General features: G+C 49.4%; 4 protein-coding genes across 4 annotated transcripts; 2 read left to right on the forward strand and 2 right to left on the reverse strand.

Moving 5' to 3' along the window:
* Positions 1–1,662: 1,662 nt before the first annotated feature.
* FMAN_07238 (uncharacterized protein) lies at positions 1,663–6,096 on the forward strand (the record flags this gene model as incomplete). The annotated part of the gene is made up of 2 exons (XM_041830836.1): positions 1,663–3,303; positions 3,355–6,096. 2 exons carry the CDS (start codon positions 1,663–1,665, stop codon positions 6,094–6,096), a joined length of 4,383 nt encoding a protein of 1,460 aa, XP_041681460.1.
* Positions 6,097–6,432: 336 nt separating this feature from the next.
* Positions 6,433–7,353, reverse strand: FMAN_07239 (uncharacterized protein; the record flags this gene model as incomplete). Its single annotated transcript, XM_041830837.1, has 4 exons — positions 6,433–6,764; positions 6,819–6,964; positions 7,016–7,112; positions 7,179–7,353. 4 exons carry the CDS (start codon positions 7,351–7,353, stop codon positions 6,433–6,435), a joined length of 750 nt encoding a protein of 249 aa, XP_041681461.1.
* A 2,430-nt stretch (positions 7,354–9,783) lies between these two features.
* FMAN_07240 (uncharacterized protein) lies at positions 9,784–11,972 on the forward strand (the record flags this gene model as incomplete). The annotated part of the gene is made up of 5 exons (XM_041830838.1): positions 9,784–10,539; positions 10,587–10,819; positions 10,870–11,451; positions 11,635–11,760; positions 11,813–11,972. 5 exons carry the CDS (start codon positions 9,784–9,786, stop codon positions 11,970–11,972), a joined length of 1,857 nt encoding a protein of 618 aa, XP_041681462.1.
* Positions 11,973–12,221: 249 nt separating this feature from the next.
* On the reverse strand, positions 12,222–13,318 carry FMAN_07241 (uncharacterized protein; the record flags this gene model as incomplete). Its single annotated transcript, XM_041830839.1, has 3 exons — positions 12,222–12,299; positions 12,350–12,691; positions 12,743–13,318. 3 exons carry the CDS (start codon positions 13,316–13,318, stop codon positions 12,222–12,224), a joined length of 996 nt encoding a protein of 331 aa, XP_041681463.1.
* Positions 13,319–13,951: the final 633 nt, after the last annotated feature.

Consider the following 13,951-nt stretch of genomic DNA (forward strand, 5'->3'; position numbering starts at 1 on the left):
CCTTGTCCGGGCGAACCAAATTGTCACCCTTGTGCTGCTCTATTTGCCTCTCCGACAGGTCACACCTCCGTTCGATAATGTTGTAAACACCACGCGACTTCTCAATATACAGATTGCAATAGTTGCTCCGCATCTTTTGGTAGGAAGACGGACAGAGTTACTGTACTGAAGAAGCCTTATCCGAATCAAAGGGTATGCCCAAACTTGACCCCATTCCCTTTTCCACCCTGCACCAATCAACCTCTTTACCTATGTCGCGTCATTCTGCATGGCTCGGTTATACCGCCATCATGAATCAAAGCAGCAGCATTGTATATGTGATTTCTCTATAACAATGGAATCAACCACCACTTGGACTCTCTGCAGCATTTAAATTGCGAGATGAAGAGATGGTTACCGTCGTGGAGACTTGCTTGGAGATTAAGCTCCTCAGCATCGTCTTCTGGGGGCGAAGAGCTGTGGCGGCTGGGTAACCCAGAGAGGTCCAGGTGACGAAAACCAGGCATCTACAATCTGGCCAGTTTTGCAGGCGAACACGCACCTAAGAAAGCTGCGGCACGAGTATTTGATGATATAAAGAGCATTCATTCATTCATTCATTCATACAGAGTCAGGAAGGGCGTCATGGCTGTTGATCATCGTCTTTGCGACGTTGCAGGCGCCTGTCTTTTCAGGCGCTTGCTTGGGTACAGGGGCTGGAAATAACGCTGTTTTCAGCTCCAACTTCTGCTCAGCGGCACCCCAAGACAGCAACATCACAGGGACTGCGCTACACTAAAATGCGGGTGCACACGCACCTGAAGGAAACAGTGGCTCCACCACCAAAGTCATTCCAGAATGCCACTACCTACTACCTATTATCCAACAAAGCAATCTGAATTGCTTCAGAGATCAATTACTGCGACAAAGCCAATTTTATAACTTTGGTTCGAGTTTATCATTCTCGATTCTTTCTCGAGTTTCTTTGTCGACGAGCCTGTCGCACTCAATTCTTTGTCCAACCTTTGATCAATCAGCCATACACCCTTTTTCTAAACCCAACTGCCTCTTAATCGAAGATGGATGGATGGATGCTCTTTATCAACGCTCTCTACGCCTTAATCCTGCAGGAAACCCACGGGAATCCCTTTGTACTATTATCCACATCACTTATTGCACTACTGACCTTCTAGTTTCTTGTTATAGACTTTGCTGATGGTTTTTTTTTGCTTTCTCTAGACTTTCAGATTTATTCACCTCGACCCTTTCCCCAAGACCTCGACCCTTGTCCGTCCGTCCGTTTATCGACTAGCGTATTTCTATGGTGGGCCACCTGCAGCTGTGATAGCCGAAGGCCTCTCCCTAACAGCGAGACACTTGCATAAGTCTCTTGTCAGCTTAATTTCTGGATGTCAGTACATTATTTGTCGCCTTTCAGATAAGGCTACGTCAACCCCCAGCCACACCCTCGCGTTGTGTTGCACGAGGCTCAAGTGACTGCCCTTACTCATTTCCTTCATCACGTCCTTCGCGTTTACACGTTCGCACCTCATCTTAAGGTAGCAATGATTGCTAATACCATGCAATAGCTCTTAAAGCTGCCCAGGATAATTGACCCTTGGTCTCTGTGGTCGTATTGCTGTTGTCGCAGCTGCCTCTTCTAAACACAGCATCTATCACAAGATGCAGTCTTGGTCAAACAATGGCCAAAACGGCGCTGATGAGACACAGCATCAATGGCACAATAACTATGCCTTTGCAGGCCAAAACGGCCAATTTGACCCTCATCAGCCTTGGTCACAGCCTGTGAGCGAGCAGGCAGCCTACTCTCAACTTAATCCTCAAGATGCCTCCCCATCAAACTTTTTCGATTCTGATCAAAGCCACCCCTTCCTCTCAAGCACTCTGCATGGCTCTCAACAGGACCAAGCAGGCTACCACCCAAGCCATGACTCTCTCTCCATGAACCAACAATTTCCACAACAGTCACAAGATGTAATGGATACAGACTTCAGTGGAATCCATCCTGATATCTACGGTCAACACGGCAAAATGAACCTGGATAACGCCATGACTGGCATTGGACAACTATCAAGTCATCCTCATTCTACCAATTTCCCATATTCTATGGCACCACAAAATGAGTCATCCTTCGAACCTTCTATCCAGCAGTTTTCTCAGCAGCATGTAATGCCACAAACAAGTAGGCAGCAGAGCCATACGCCAGTGCAGCAGTTTGACAGCATCCCGTCTGCTTACACCCCAGGTCATAACTTCAGTCGACCACCCCAGCCATCCCCGGTCCAGAATCAGCAGCAGTACAACCAAGCTGCTTTTTCACCTCCAGTGAATGGCCAGACGCCCCAGCCACGACCGAATGACCAACTGAACTTCCAACAAGGCCATCCGCAAGCACGACAGCAACCTCAGCCTCAACAGCAACCTCCTAAACCTCAACAGCAGATGCAGCAAAATCAACCGCAAAAACCATCACCACAGCCCCAGTTCGCCCCCAAACAACCTGTGGCCTATCCCCAGACCTCGCAGCCTTTGCCTGGGCAGAACTTCCAGCAATCGATACATCATCAGCAGCCACCCCACTTCATCAACAACGCCACATCACCACCCACAGCTAACACGCAATACATTTTGTCACAACAAGGCACGAATCAAGATACTGGGGCCCTTCAACCCGCAACGAACGAACCGCCTCCTAAGAAGAGGAAGCGAGCAGTGAAGACTGAAGTCAACACCCCTACCCCCACTCCCGAGCCCACTGCAGCATATGTCGACTCTCCTGTTGGGTCTCCTGCTGTGAAAAAGATTGATGATCTCGATGGCCTCTCAGCTCCGACTCCCACCCCTGAAGAAGCCCAGTTAATCAATCAGTTTAATAAGCGCACCAAGGCCGCCCAAGCCAAATTTCCTGCTATCAAAGGGCTTCCTCATTTGGTTCATGAGGGAACAATTAAGCTTCCCGCACCTAAGAGCTATGACAAGCTTGCCCCTCTTGTGGCACTACCAGCCCGTAGTGGAAGACAGATGGTCCCCGAACTTGGTTACAGTCTTCCATGCGAAGTCCAGGGGCGCTTCACCAGCCAATACCGCCCCTCTCCAGACAAGGGTGGGCTTGATGAGAGGCGCATGGAGGCTAAGGTGCTTTTGGATGACTTTGATCGTTCCATGAAGAGCTTAGGCAAACGTCGTCCCAAATACACGGAGTACCCGCATGCTTTCAAAGAGCAACTTAAATCTGATGAGGCGTCGAAGAATAAAGCCGAGAAAAAGGCAAAAAAAGAGCTTGAGGAAGAGCGTGGTAAGCCAGTAAGTTATCCGGTGCAGTCTTTCGTAGGTTGTATGACTAACCATATCCAGATCCGCGCAGCTACCCGCCCAGCCGACCCTGCTGAAGCTGCTGCCTGGGATGCCATCGGGATGGTGCACATCGAGCAGTCTGTTGCACGTACCAATGCCCTCATTGCATCCCGCGTTCAACAAGCAGGCGAGTATTTCATCAAACTTCGCAGCGAAATGAACCGTGCCAAGCAGGAACTCGACCAAGCTATCAAGGACAAGAAGCCGGATGGTGTGGTTGCAAGGGACCGACAGGACTTTGAGCAAAAGAAAGAAATACTATACCGAGCTTTGGATGCCACTATCGAGCATGCAGATGATGCGGTATTGGATAACCTCGGCGGTCACCAAAAGCTAGTTTTAAGTTTGGTGAATGCGCTGATCATGTGTATCAAAGCGAGTGACTTCTCGGGAAAGCTCCCCAAGATTGTCCTTGAGATGTTTACACATTTTCCTATGACGAAAAAGATCGCTGAGACAACAAACTTTGAAACAGTGAGGAAACGGTTTGCCGACAAGGGAGACTCGGAGGTCAAAGAGCTTGTATCAGAGATTACAGTCAAAGTCAAGAAGCTCAAGGCCAGTGAGTCCGAAAGCACAGGCTATCAAGGCACTTCTGCGTCTAGCAGAGCGAAGGCTAAACCAGGCCTGGAGCCTTCAGCCAAGCGTGGGCGAGACGAAGAGGCTGAAACGAGAACGGTTAAAAAGATTGCAGTAGAATCCAGCGGCAATGCTCTTAGCAGGAAACTTGCGCAGCCCAAGATTCAACTTCAATCAGCATCCAAGACTAGTGCAGCAAAGGCAGCAGCAGCTTCTATTCTGCCTGGCAAACCCAGACCAGTAGCCAAACCTGCACCAAAGCCTGAAACCAAAGCAGATGTGAAGGTCATAAGTGACGACAAGATAAAAGCCGAAGCGAAGCCATCACGAACTGAGACGAAACCACCAGCACCTCGAAATGGAACTACAACCGCCCCGACCTCAAGCTCAGCCAGCGCCTTGTCCGGTATTGCTTCGCTCTTGGACTCAATCAATGCTCCAAAAGTCGAGGCTCCTGTTGCACCGAAGGAGACAAATGGGTCTGAAACCTCCGAATCGCCTGAAGTGAAGGCGAAGCGTCTCCGGAAAGAGGCTCGCCGTAAGCTTCGAGTCAGCTGGAAGCCTGAAACTGAGCTCGTTCAGATTAGGATCTTCCAGAAGGAAGAAGCTGAGGATGAAGGACGAGAGTCTAACATGACCCGAGATGCCGCCGACGATCGATCTGAAGGAATGGTACTCAAACAGCGTGCCAACGTAGAGGAAGAAGAGGATGATGAAGACGTTCCTTATCAGCCTTGGATGGGACCTGTCGCGATCGACTTCTCTAGGCTGCCAACAGACGTCCGAAACAAGAACTTCGTTACTCGAGGCGGAAACGTCACCTTTACAACAGACGAACAGCAGCGCATTGCGGATAGAGAGCAACGGGAGCTCATGGCTATCTACACCGACCCCGACGACATACCGCCCTCACCCAAGTCGCCTATACCTGAGGTTGCTGGAACTGATCAGCAGAAGACACAATATCTGCCCGATGATTCAAAGTTCCAAGAGATCCAGGTTCGATGGCGCGATGAGCAGCAAATGGGATCTGATGGAGCACTCTACACGGCCCTACAACGCATCGAGGCGAAGAACAATCCAGGGACTCGTCTCGATTCGATTCTGGGCAACCTCCGAGGCGTCTCTTCGGCGGCCCGCACATCCCCTCAACATGCCTCTCAATCACAGCACCATCCGGCCCTAGCTAATGATACTCTGCCTCTTATCGCTGGTCGTGCGGTATTGGAACAGGTCATTGCGCTGCTCAAATCCGACAAGGTCAAGAGCTGGCGAGACTCTAACCCGATCACGACCGATGCCTGGCGTGCTTTCCATTACTCTGACACGCCTACTCGCCTTTGCGGAGGTGCCATTGAAGGAGTTGCCAAGTCTCTCGCAGGCATGCCATTTCCCAGCAATTCGCCTCCAGAATGGATTCTCCATGATCAAGAGAAAGTCCGCGAGTGGCAAATGGGGCACAACAAAGAACTGGTATCCCGACAGAAAAGAGCAGACGAAGAACGTTTGCGTGCAGAAGCGGAGGCCAACGCCTTACAAGCAGCAGCTGTTGGTGCTTCGTCTGGCCAAGCCCCAGCCAACCCTCAGGACTGGGCGGCCTATTATGCTCAGCAACAACAGGCTTATGCGCCTTACATGGCTTTGTTGCAGCAAATTCAGCCGCAGCCGCAGACGACAACTGCACCTGTGCAGCAGCAACCGCAAATTCCTGATACCCAGCTCCAGTCTATCTTGGCCGCTATCAACCAGCCATCGCAGGCTTCAGGCCAAGCCTCGACCGTGACCCCAAATGCCGCTTCATATCTCAACCCCAACGACCCGTCATATCAGCAGTACATGCTGCTCACTCAAATGGCACAAGGACAGCAAGTCCCGCCTCCGCCTCCACAACCCGCAGCGGAACGAGAGTGGGATAGAGACAGACCATACAACCGAGATAGAGACCAAGATCGAGGTTGGGACCGTGAACGGACGTATGACCGCGACCGTGATGATCATCACGGTGCCAGAGGAGACCGTGATGGAAAAGATGGAAGGAAAAAGAAACCTACTCTACCACCACACAAGCCTGCTAACAAAGCACTCATTGGCACCAAGCCTTGTACTTTCTGGCAGCAGGGCAAATGTGCTAGAGGAGACAAGTGTACATTCCGACACGACTAACGATGAGCTATATAAAGCTTGTTTACTATATTGAACCTGGCTTGGAGTTTAGAAGTGGGATATATCATGGTGTATTTTTAATGTAACCAAAAAAATAGCATCAGCCAAGGTCAATCGGGGATCAAGCAAGACATTGAATTTCTTACATCATGTGCCCGAGGACGCGATATGCGCCATTACAAGAGGAATAAAAATATTTCATATTTCAACGTCGTTTACATAATTGTGATTCTAATTTCAACTGCACATGGATGGGCTTGATAACTGGTGCCAGTTTTAATCATTGATTTATGCTCTCAGCTTTTAGATGTCGGATACTCTACCTATATCAACGATCTACTCGGCAGCAGCCATCTCTGTGTCACCCTCTCCAGCCCTTTTGACCAATCCACGCAGGCTCAGGTCATAGACAACATCCTCGACTCTCTTGACGTCATACTTGACAGCATCAGCTCGCTTGCGGAGAATGTCGTTCTTGAGGTTGAGAAGCTGGAACCCGGCGAAGAGATCCTTGATGAACCCGCTGATAACGAGAGGAAGCTCGAAGTCTCCGAGGGTGACAGCGTTGGGAGCCAGACGGGCAAGCTCATTGGTGAGGTCCGTCAGAGATAGGAGATACTCCTCGATGGTGAAGTGGAAGGCATCGCGGTCCTTGAGGTTTGTGGGGACTGGGGCATGTTAGCGTTAAGGTTTCTAGATCAGTTTGGAGAAGGCTCGCGAACCCTGGAAAACCTCGCCAACTTGCTCGAGAGTGAGAAGGCGACCGAGAGAAGCAGGCTGAGCGTCAGAGCCTAGACCACCGAGCCAGGCAGTGTAGACAGCGGAGCCGATAGCATTTTGAACGGTTCTCGCCCACTTGCTGTTGTATCTATCGCCGGATCAGATTTTGACGCTCTTTGACATGGCTGCGAGAACGTACTTGTAGTATGGGTGCTTGCTAGCCACCTCATTTAGCTCCTTCACAATAGTGACCTCTTCCTTGATAGCATCTTCAACCTGGGACACAAGCGCAGGGTCTGTATTTCCTCTAATCAGCTTTGCGCATGACCAACTGGGACGTGAAAAAAAAAAAAAAAACTGACAGCGAGCGCGGGGCGTAGAGTGAACGCGAGAGAGAAGACTTTGAGCGGTGGCAACGGCGCGCTCGAGACGCTGGATAATCTGGGTGAGGTTATCACGAACGGCGGTCTCTTCATCGAGCTTCTCCTGGAGGTGGGAGAAGATGGAGGGATCGAGCAGAGGAGTGTCGGAGGACATGATGGCGGTTTGATGGAGGGCGAATGAGGCTCTGCGTATGAGGCTCTGGAGAAGGTGGAGGTTGGAGCTACGCTAATCGTTTGTTTATTCAGATGATGGGCGATAGATATTTGCCTGGCCCAAGGTTGCGATGATCACAAAAGGAATCTACAGCAAAGGAATGGAGATGCCAAGGCATATTTTTTACTTTCACTGCGTCACCTTGATTCAGCCATCGACATCACCAAATCACGACGCAACAAGATCACAAAGATGGAAAGAGTTCTTCCTCACTGCCCAGGCAAGCCCAAGCAAGCAATGAAAAACAAGGAGCTCAAAAAGTGCATTCGCGTCACCTGGAGGCAGTGTAATACCAGGGACACTGTGGGCGGAATCATGTGCAAGCACAGCGGAGACCACCCGAGTTTCAAAAATAGGAATAATCACGATTGATGTCCTTAGACATCTTTCAGAGATTAAACTGAAAAGAACAGATACTACACTTGATCTAAGCCAAAAGGCAAAGAGAGCTAAGGAGAAAAGAAGAAAGGAAAAGCGTAGCTTGGAGGGGCAGGGCGAGATTATATACTGGATCCGAAGGTGGTGAGAGAGCGAGTGATCTGGAGAGTGGCAGAATTTGAGCCAATAAAAAATCGGGATTGGGCAGGCTGAGAGTGCTGCCTGTTGATTCACCGTGGGTAGGAGCGCTCCACCAAGAGCGAGTGCGCAGACAGAAAAGCTTCGTGTGAAGGCCTGAGGCTCCAGACGCTTTTCGAATTGATGCCTCAGAAGCGAATTGCATGGTGGCACCAGAAGAAGGTTTATGTGAAGCTGAGATGAGCGCTCATCTGTGATGAGGTGTGTGTTGGCATACACAAATAAGAGAGCAAGTGACAAAGTCTCTTTCGTATTGAAGTATAATCATTACAAGCCTTTTCCGAATCAAAAAATGAAGAATATAGATACAAATTTCCCAATAAGAATCCAAAATGTCGGCTCACTTCGAAACCCAATTTTCCAGCAGCCAACGCGAAGCTCATTCCGTCGACTCGAACTTCCTTTCCTGAGATGCTGCCCTGATGCAGCTTGCTTCCCAAAGCCTCGAGCTATGCTTCCTCCACACCAACGAAGATTCACATCCGACATCCTGACCACTAGAGACGACTCTCATATTCACGATCTGCAGTCGGCTTGCATTTGACAAAGGTCTAAATGTGCTCCGAGTTCCAATGCTCGCCAAGCTTCAGCGCCGACTGTTGGTGATGCTGATGGAATGCCCATCGTGTGTTGCGCCGTTTCAAGAACTTCTCATGAGAAAGCCGGCCAGTCCGATAAATACATACCTAGCTTCCCCAACAGTCTCTGATATCAGCTACTATCTTCTATACTTCATGCGTTCTCGAAACAGATGGTCTGAAGACTCCCGATGCGGCCCGCAGGTGGGTTTTTGGCCTGAGACACCGTTGGCTCTAAAAGTGATCAACCAGTGCATTCCAATATTTGGGCGGCATCATTGGTCTTTGGCCTCAGATAATAGTTTAGCTTTGACGAAAGCATGAATCCCTTCCCCGCAAGATATAGACGAGCAACGCCCAACCCCTTGCCAAGGAAATATCAAGCACCTAAGGACCAACAGGGGAAACATTGGTCAAGTGATGGTCTTGTGCAAACTGGAAGACACCAAATGGTCGACTCACAGGTCAAGCTTGGACAATATTTGACCAGAGAAACGCAAGGAGAGGCGCAAAGACCACCGTTTTTGCTTGTGAGCACCTCGTGGAAGGAATGAAAGACACGAGGTCAAGGTTTGTTCACATATTCGCAAAAGCTTGGATGCAAGCTGACGGGGCTTCCAAGTACGAAGTCGTTATCTTTTGATAGGGGATGCAAATTTGTGAGCGTAAATCCAATCGTATGTGAATGTCCCAATGTTTGTCTGTAGTACAGGCTTCTCTCGTCCTTCTAGAATAGATGGTTCACCAGTTCCATGGCTGAGGGTTGTCAGCACCCCAAGCTCCCTGTTTCTTGATATGGCAAATGATAATCAGAATGAAGAAAGGGAAACACACTTTCAGAAATTGAAAGGCTGTTTGGGAAGGAGTAATACCCAGGACCCGCTCTGTCGGAACGGTTGGGAAGGATTGTGTTGCTGCTGGTTGGTGGTACCTGCCATGAACAATATAAAGTGGCTTAGTATTGTTCTTCAGCGCCCATCTCCAGAATGGGAACCTGAAGAATAGTCACAACTCCAGCACCAACATTCTCACACTTGATGCTGTGATATATGATTAATATCTTGGCTTTGAAGTCATAAAATGGTATCCAAATTCGATATAAAAAGAGCCAGTTCCCTCTGATGATTGAACATCTCCGCAAGCTCTCAACATCAACTTGACGAGCAAACCTATAATCTTCATATCGGCATCTCTTTACAATTCAATTTCTGTCACCATGTTGGTGACTAAGTCTCTCAAGGTCTGGGGCCTACTCCTTAGTGCTACCTCCGTCCTGGCAAGCCCAATTGTCCTCGAATCTCTAGAAGAGACCCCTGCCGACTGGCAGGAATCCGATTCACCAGACCCTGATCAGACCATCGACTTCTCTATTGGCCTCCAGCCTGAAGATAGCCAGCTACTCGATACTGCTCTCTATGGAGTCTCCGATCCTGACCATCCCAATTACGGCAAATATCTCTCTCGAGAATCTGCCAAAGCACTCCTCAATCCATCTGGAGAAGCTACCGAAGCCGTCAAGCGTTGGCTTACAGATGCTGGAATCCCCGAGCATCATGTCCGTGACGAGGGCGAATGGCTCCATGTGCGCACGACTGTCAGTCAAGCCGAAGGCATGTTGAATACCCGCTTCTCTGTCTTTGCTCGCGACAATGAACGAATTGTCAGAACAAAAGAGTACTCAGTCCCTCATGAGATCGTTCACCATATTGCAACTATCCAGCCCACCACATTCTTTCCTGTCTTCGATGAAGAAGGACATGTCGATGACTCTGGACTTAGACTCACGAAGCGAGACGACAAGAACGGAAAGAAGCAACCGAAGGACGGTAATAATGGCGGCCCGGGACCCATCAACCTGGAGAAGTGTAAGACGGAACTGACGCCTGCCTGTATCCGAGAGATCTACAAGATGCCAAAGAACTATCCAAAGGCGGAGAAGGGCTCCTTATTCACAGTCGTCAGCTTCCTCAACGTAAGTACCCTTGGCGTTGTGTTAGGTTCTTTACTGATCAACATTAGATGACTGCTCAAAACGCGCAGCTTCAAGAGTTCTTCCGACGCTTTGCCCCTGAACTCGAAGGCGTCACGTTCCGCAATGCATCTACGGCAGGTGGAGAGAACCCACAGAGTGCCAGAATTCGAAGCAACGAAGGGAATTTGAACACCCAGTATGCCATTTCCTTGGCCCACCAAGTCCCAGTAGAACACCTTACCGTTGGAGGCTTTAATTACGACTTTAATCCAGACTTGGAGTGAGTACCCTTGGACTCATCTTAAAAGGCCTCACTAACCAATATCACAGCTTGCTCAAGGTACCTGGAGACTTCACTCGATCCATTGAGAATTGGCTCGGATTGGCGGAGTATCTCTTGAACCTGCCAGACAAGAAGCTCCCACAAGTTGTTTCCATCTCGTGGGGTAACTACGAGCAACATATCCCCAAGATGTATGCCCGACAGGTTTGCAACAAATTTGGGCAGATCGGCACACGTGGTGTCTCAATCCTAGTTGCAGCTGGCAATTTCGGTGTTGGTGTCTCATGCCAGTCAAATGATGGAAAGAACACTACCAAGTTCCTCCCAACTTGGCCCAGCGTCTGCCCATATGTGACGTCCGTTGGTGGCACAGAGAGTAATAACCCTGAAAGGGCTTGGTTGGATACTGAGTACGATCAATCTGGCGGCGGCGGCTTCTCAGATCTCTTCTCCCGCCCTGCGTACCAGGACAAGGTTGTGAAAGACTATCTGAAGAAGAATGAGAAGAAATGGAAGCAATGGAAGAACTATGTCAACAAGGACGGAAGAGCATTCCCCGATGTCTCTGCTCTCGCAAGTGGCCATCAGGTTATGGTTAATGGTCAACAATTCACTGCAGGTGGAACCAGGTAAGTTGTGTGTTAGTCGGGGAGGGGGTTTTTTAGTCGGGGAAGGAGAAAACACCGGACCTCGACCTCAGAAAAAGGCATCCTAAGCTTATGCTAAATTATTTAAGCCTTGTCACTTAGCATTGAGGCCCCGAGTTTTCTTCCTCCCCTACCTAGCCAACGTAGCTGACACAATGACTCTAGTGCGGCGGCCCCTACAGTCGGTGCGATAATTGCTTTACTCAACAACGAAAGGTTTAAGAAGGGCAAGTCCGCAATGGGATTCCTTAACCCCTGGCTCTACAAAACTGGCCAGGCAGGATTTACCGAGTAAGTATCCGAACAGTTGGCGTCGTTGAAAAGTGGCTAACCTAACCTCTAGCATCTTGGAAGGAAAGACGTCAGGCTGCCCCGGTGTTAGTCTCGAAGGATTCTCTTCTCCCGAAATTCCCAATGCGGGATGGAATGCCGTCAAAGGGTGGGATCCCGCTACTGGCTTCGGAACCCCGCGATTTGACAAGTTGAAGAAGCTTGCCACTTAGGAAGAGCTGGTTCCTAAGATGGATGGCGGATTGTCTAAGAAGCGACCGGAGGTAGGGAGTGATTGTAGCGATATGCTCTGAAGAGGTGATGTAAGGTGAGGAGGCCAGGGTGCATACATAATTCGATTCTAGCTAATCTCGAAGAGATATTACATAGGCAACAAGACCATTTTTGCGACAACAATTCCCACACTCCATCTTCTGTAGTGATTGAAATAGTACCTAGTCAATACCTTTCAGGGACTCCTATTAAGACCCAAAGACCTTGGACCAGTCCTGCTTCTTGAAGTATTCCTCAGCAGTGCTAAGCTTTGGTGCAGACTTGAGCTAAACTGGAGTAAGTGATTGTGTGAAAGTAAAAGCAATTATGAACTTACATGGCGAGGATGAACCACAGTTGGGTCATCTCGGCCCTCGTAGCCAAATTCATTAAAGTAGGAAAAACAGTCAATCATCTCGCCCAAAAGCTCGTCAGATATACCTGGGGGAATAGCATTATCGTCCTTGATGGCCTTTGACGGGATACCAGTGGCCTTTGTGAAGGCAGCAGCGATGTCATTGGCGGACAGCCACTCTCTGTAGGCGATGAGGTTGTGGCCTGCAGGCTCACCAATGATCAGAGCCTTGACGAAGGGACCGGTATCCTCTTCAGGAGCGATGTAGGGGAACTTTGTGTCGACATCAAGAGTTGAGACGAACTGAGCGACTCCATCGGCGTTCTAGACATACGTTAGTTAGGTTTGCTTACTGTGAATAAACCATGGACTGACCTTGAAAGGCTGATTCGGCGGCAATAGAACGAAGTTGCTGAGAAAAAGTCCAGCTTGGTAGACACTGGTCTTGGCCCACAGATCAGGGTGCTCTTCTTGAGCATACTCTGTCGCACGAGCCTTGCCATCAAAGTGGTAGACACGAGTGTATTTACCCTTTGACCACTTCTCCGAATGAGATAGAGACGAGAGAACAAAGCGCTCGAGCGTGGGAAGTTTGGCAGCAATGTCAATGACATTCTTCAGCTGCTGTTCTTCATGCTGAGCAGCCCAGTCATTGAGGGCCTGACCAGGCTTAGTCTTGGATCTGTTGGCCTCGTTATAATAGAGACCCCAGAAGTCGCTGACAGCGAAGATGGCGTGAGCGCCCTCAAGTGCTGCCTCCAAAGAAGAAGGGTCGTCGAGATCTGCTTGGACGACTTCAGCGCCCTTGGAGGATAGAGCTTTGGCTTTGGCGCTGGAGGTGTTGCGGGTGAGGGCGCGGACCTTCCAGCCTGGTTCGGAGAGGAAGGCTTCAGCGACGGAACCGCCTTGATTGCCTGTGGCTCCGAGAATGACAATGAGCTTGGAAGACATTGTTGAAGTTGTTATAGAGAGTTGAAGTTGAGTGAATAGAATGCTGTTGAGTGAAGTTGAGGAGTGCTGTCTAGGTCGAGGTAAGACCTCCTTATATAGCCAATCTCATGACAATGACTACATGTCTACTGTGGTAAATCTGCAGCCTGATTTATCAGCATTAACAGATTCTCTTGCTGTCGCCATCGATTGTCGTGTCGTTATTGAAGTTGCTGGCAGCGGATGCCGCTCTTGGCCCCATAATTGTCCGCTCTACCGCTCCGAGAGTGGGTCCGGAGCCGGCGCAATAAACTCAATCTCGTTATCGTGCGTATTATCGTTTTGGAGTAACGGAGGAACTAACCCCCGACTATCCTAGTTCTTTTCTTGGGCGATTCGCCGTGGTTGATACGGGGAGTGATTGTCTGCAGTTGCGTTTACCTGATCGATGGCATTCACAGATCTAGCTGATAGACTCTGTCACTCTAGCCCTTGATGGTTCAGATGAACATATAGCAGTGTGTAATGGTGAATCACAGTCTGTTGAAGCTGGATATAAAAGGGACCGCAATGCTCAACAGCCCAGCAACACAGCAATTATCTCCCGCCAATAGCTTTAGCTAAGCAGCACAAAATAATACGAATAAATAATTA

Source organism: Fusarium mangiferae (genome assembly GCF_900044065.1).
Source record: "Fusarium mangiferae strain MRC7560 genome assembly, contig: FMAN_scaffold005, whole genome shotgun sequence".
Taxonomy (NCBI): Eukaryota; Fungi; Ascomycota; class Sordariomycetes; order Hypocreales; family Nectriaceae; genus Fusarium; species Fusarium mangiferae.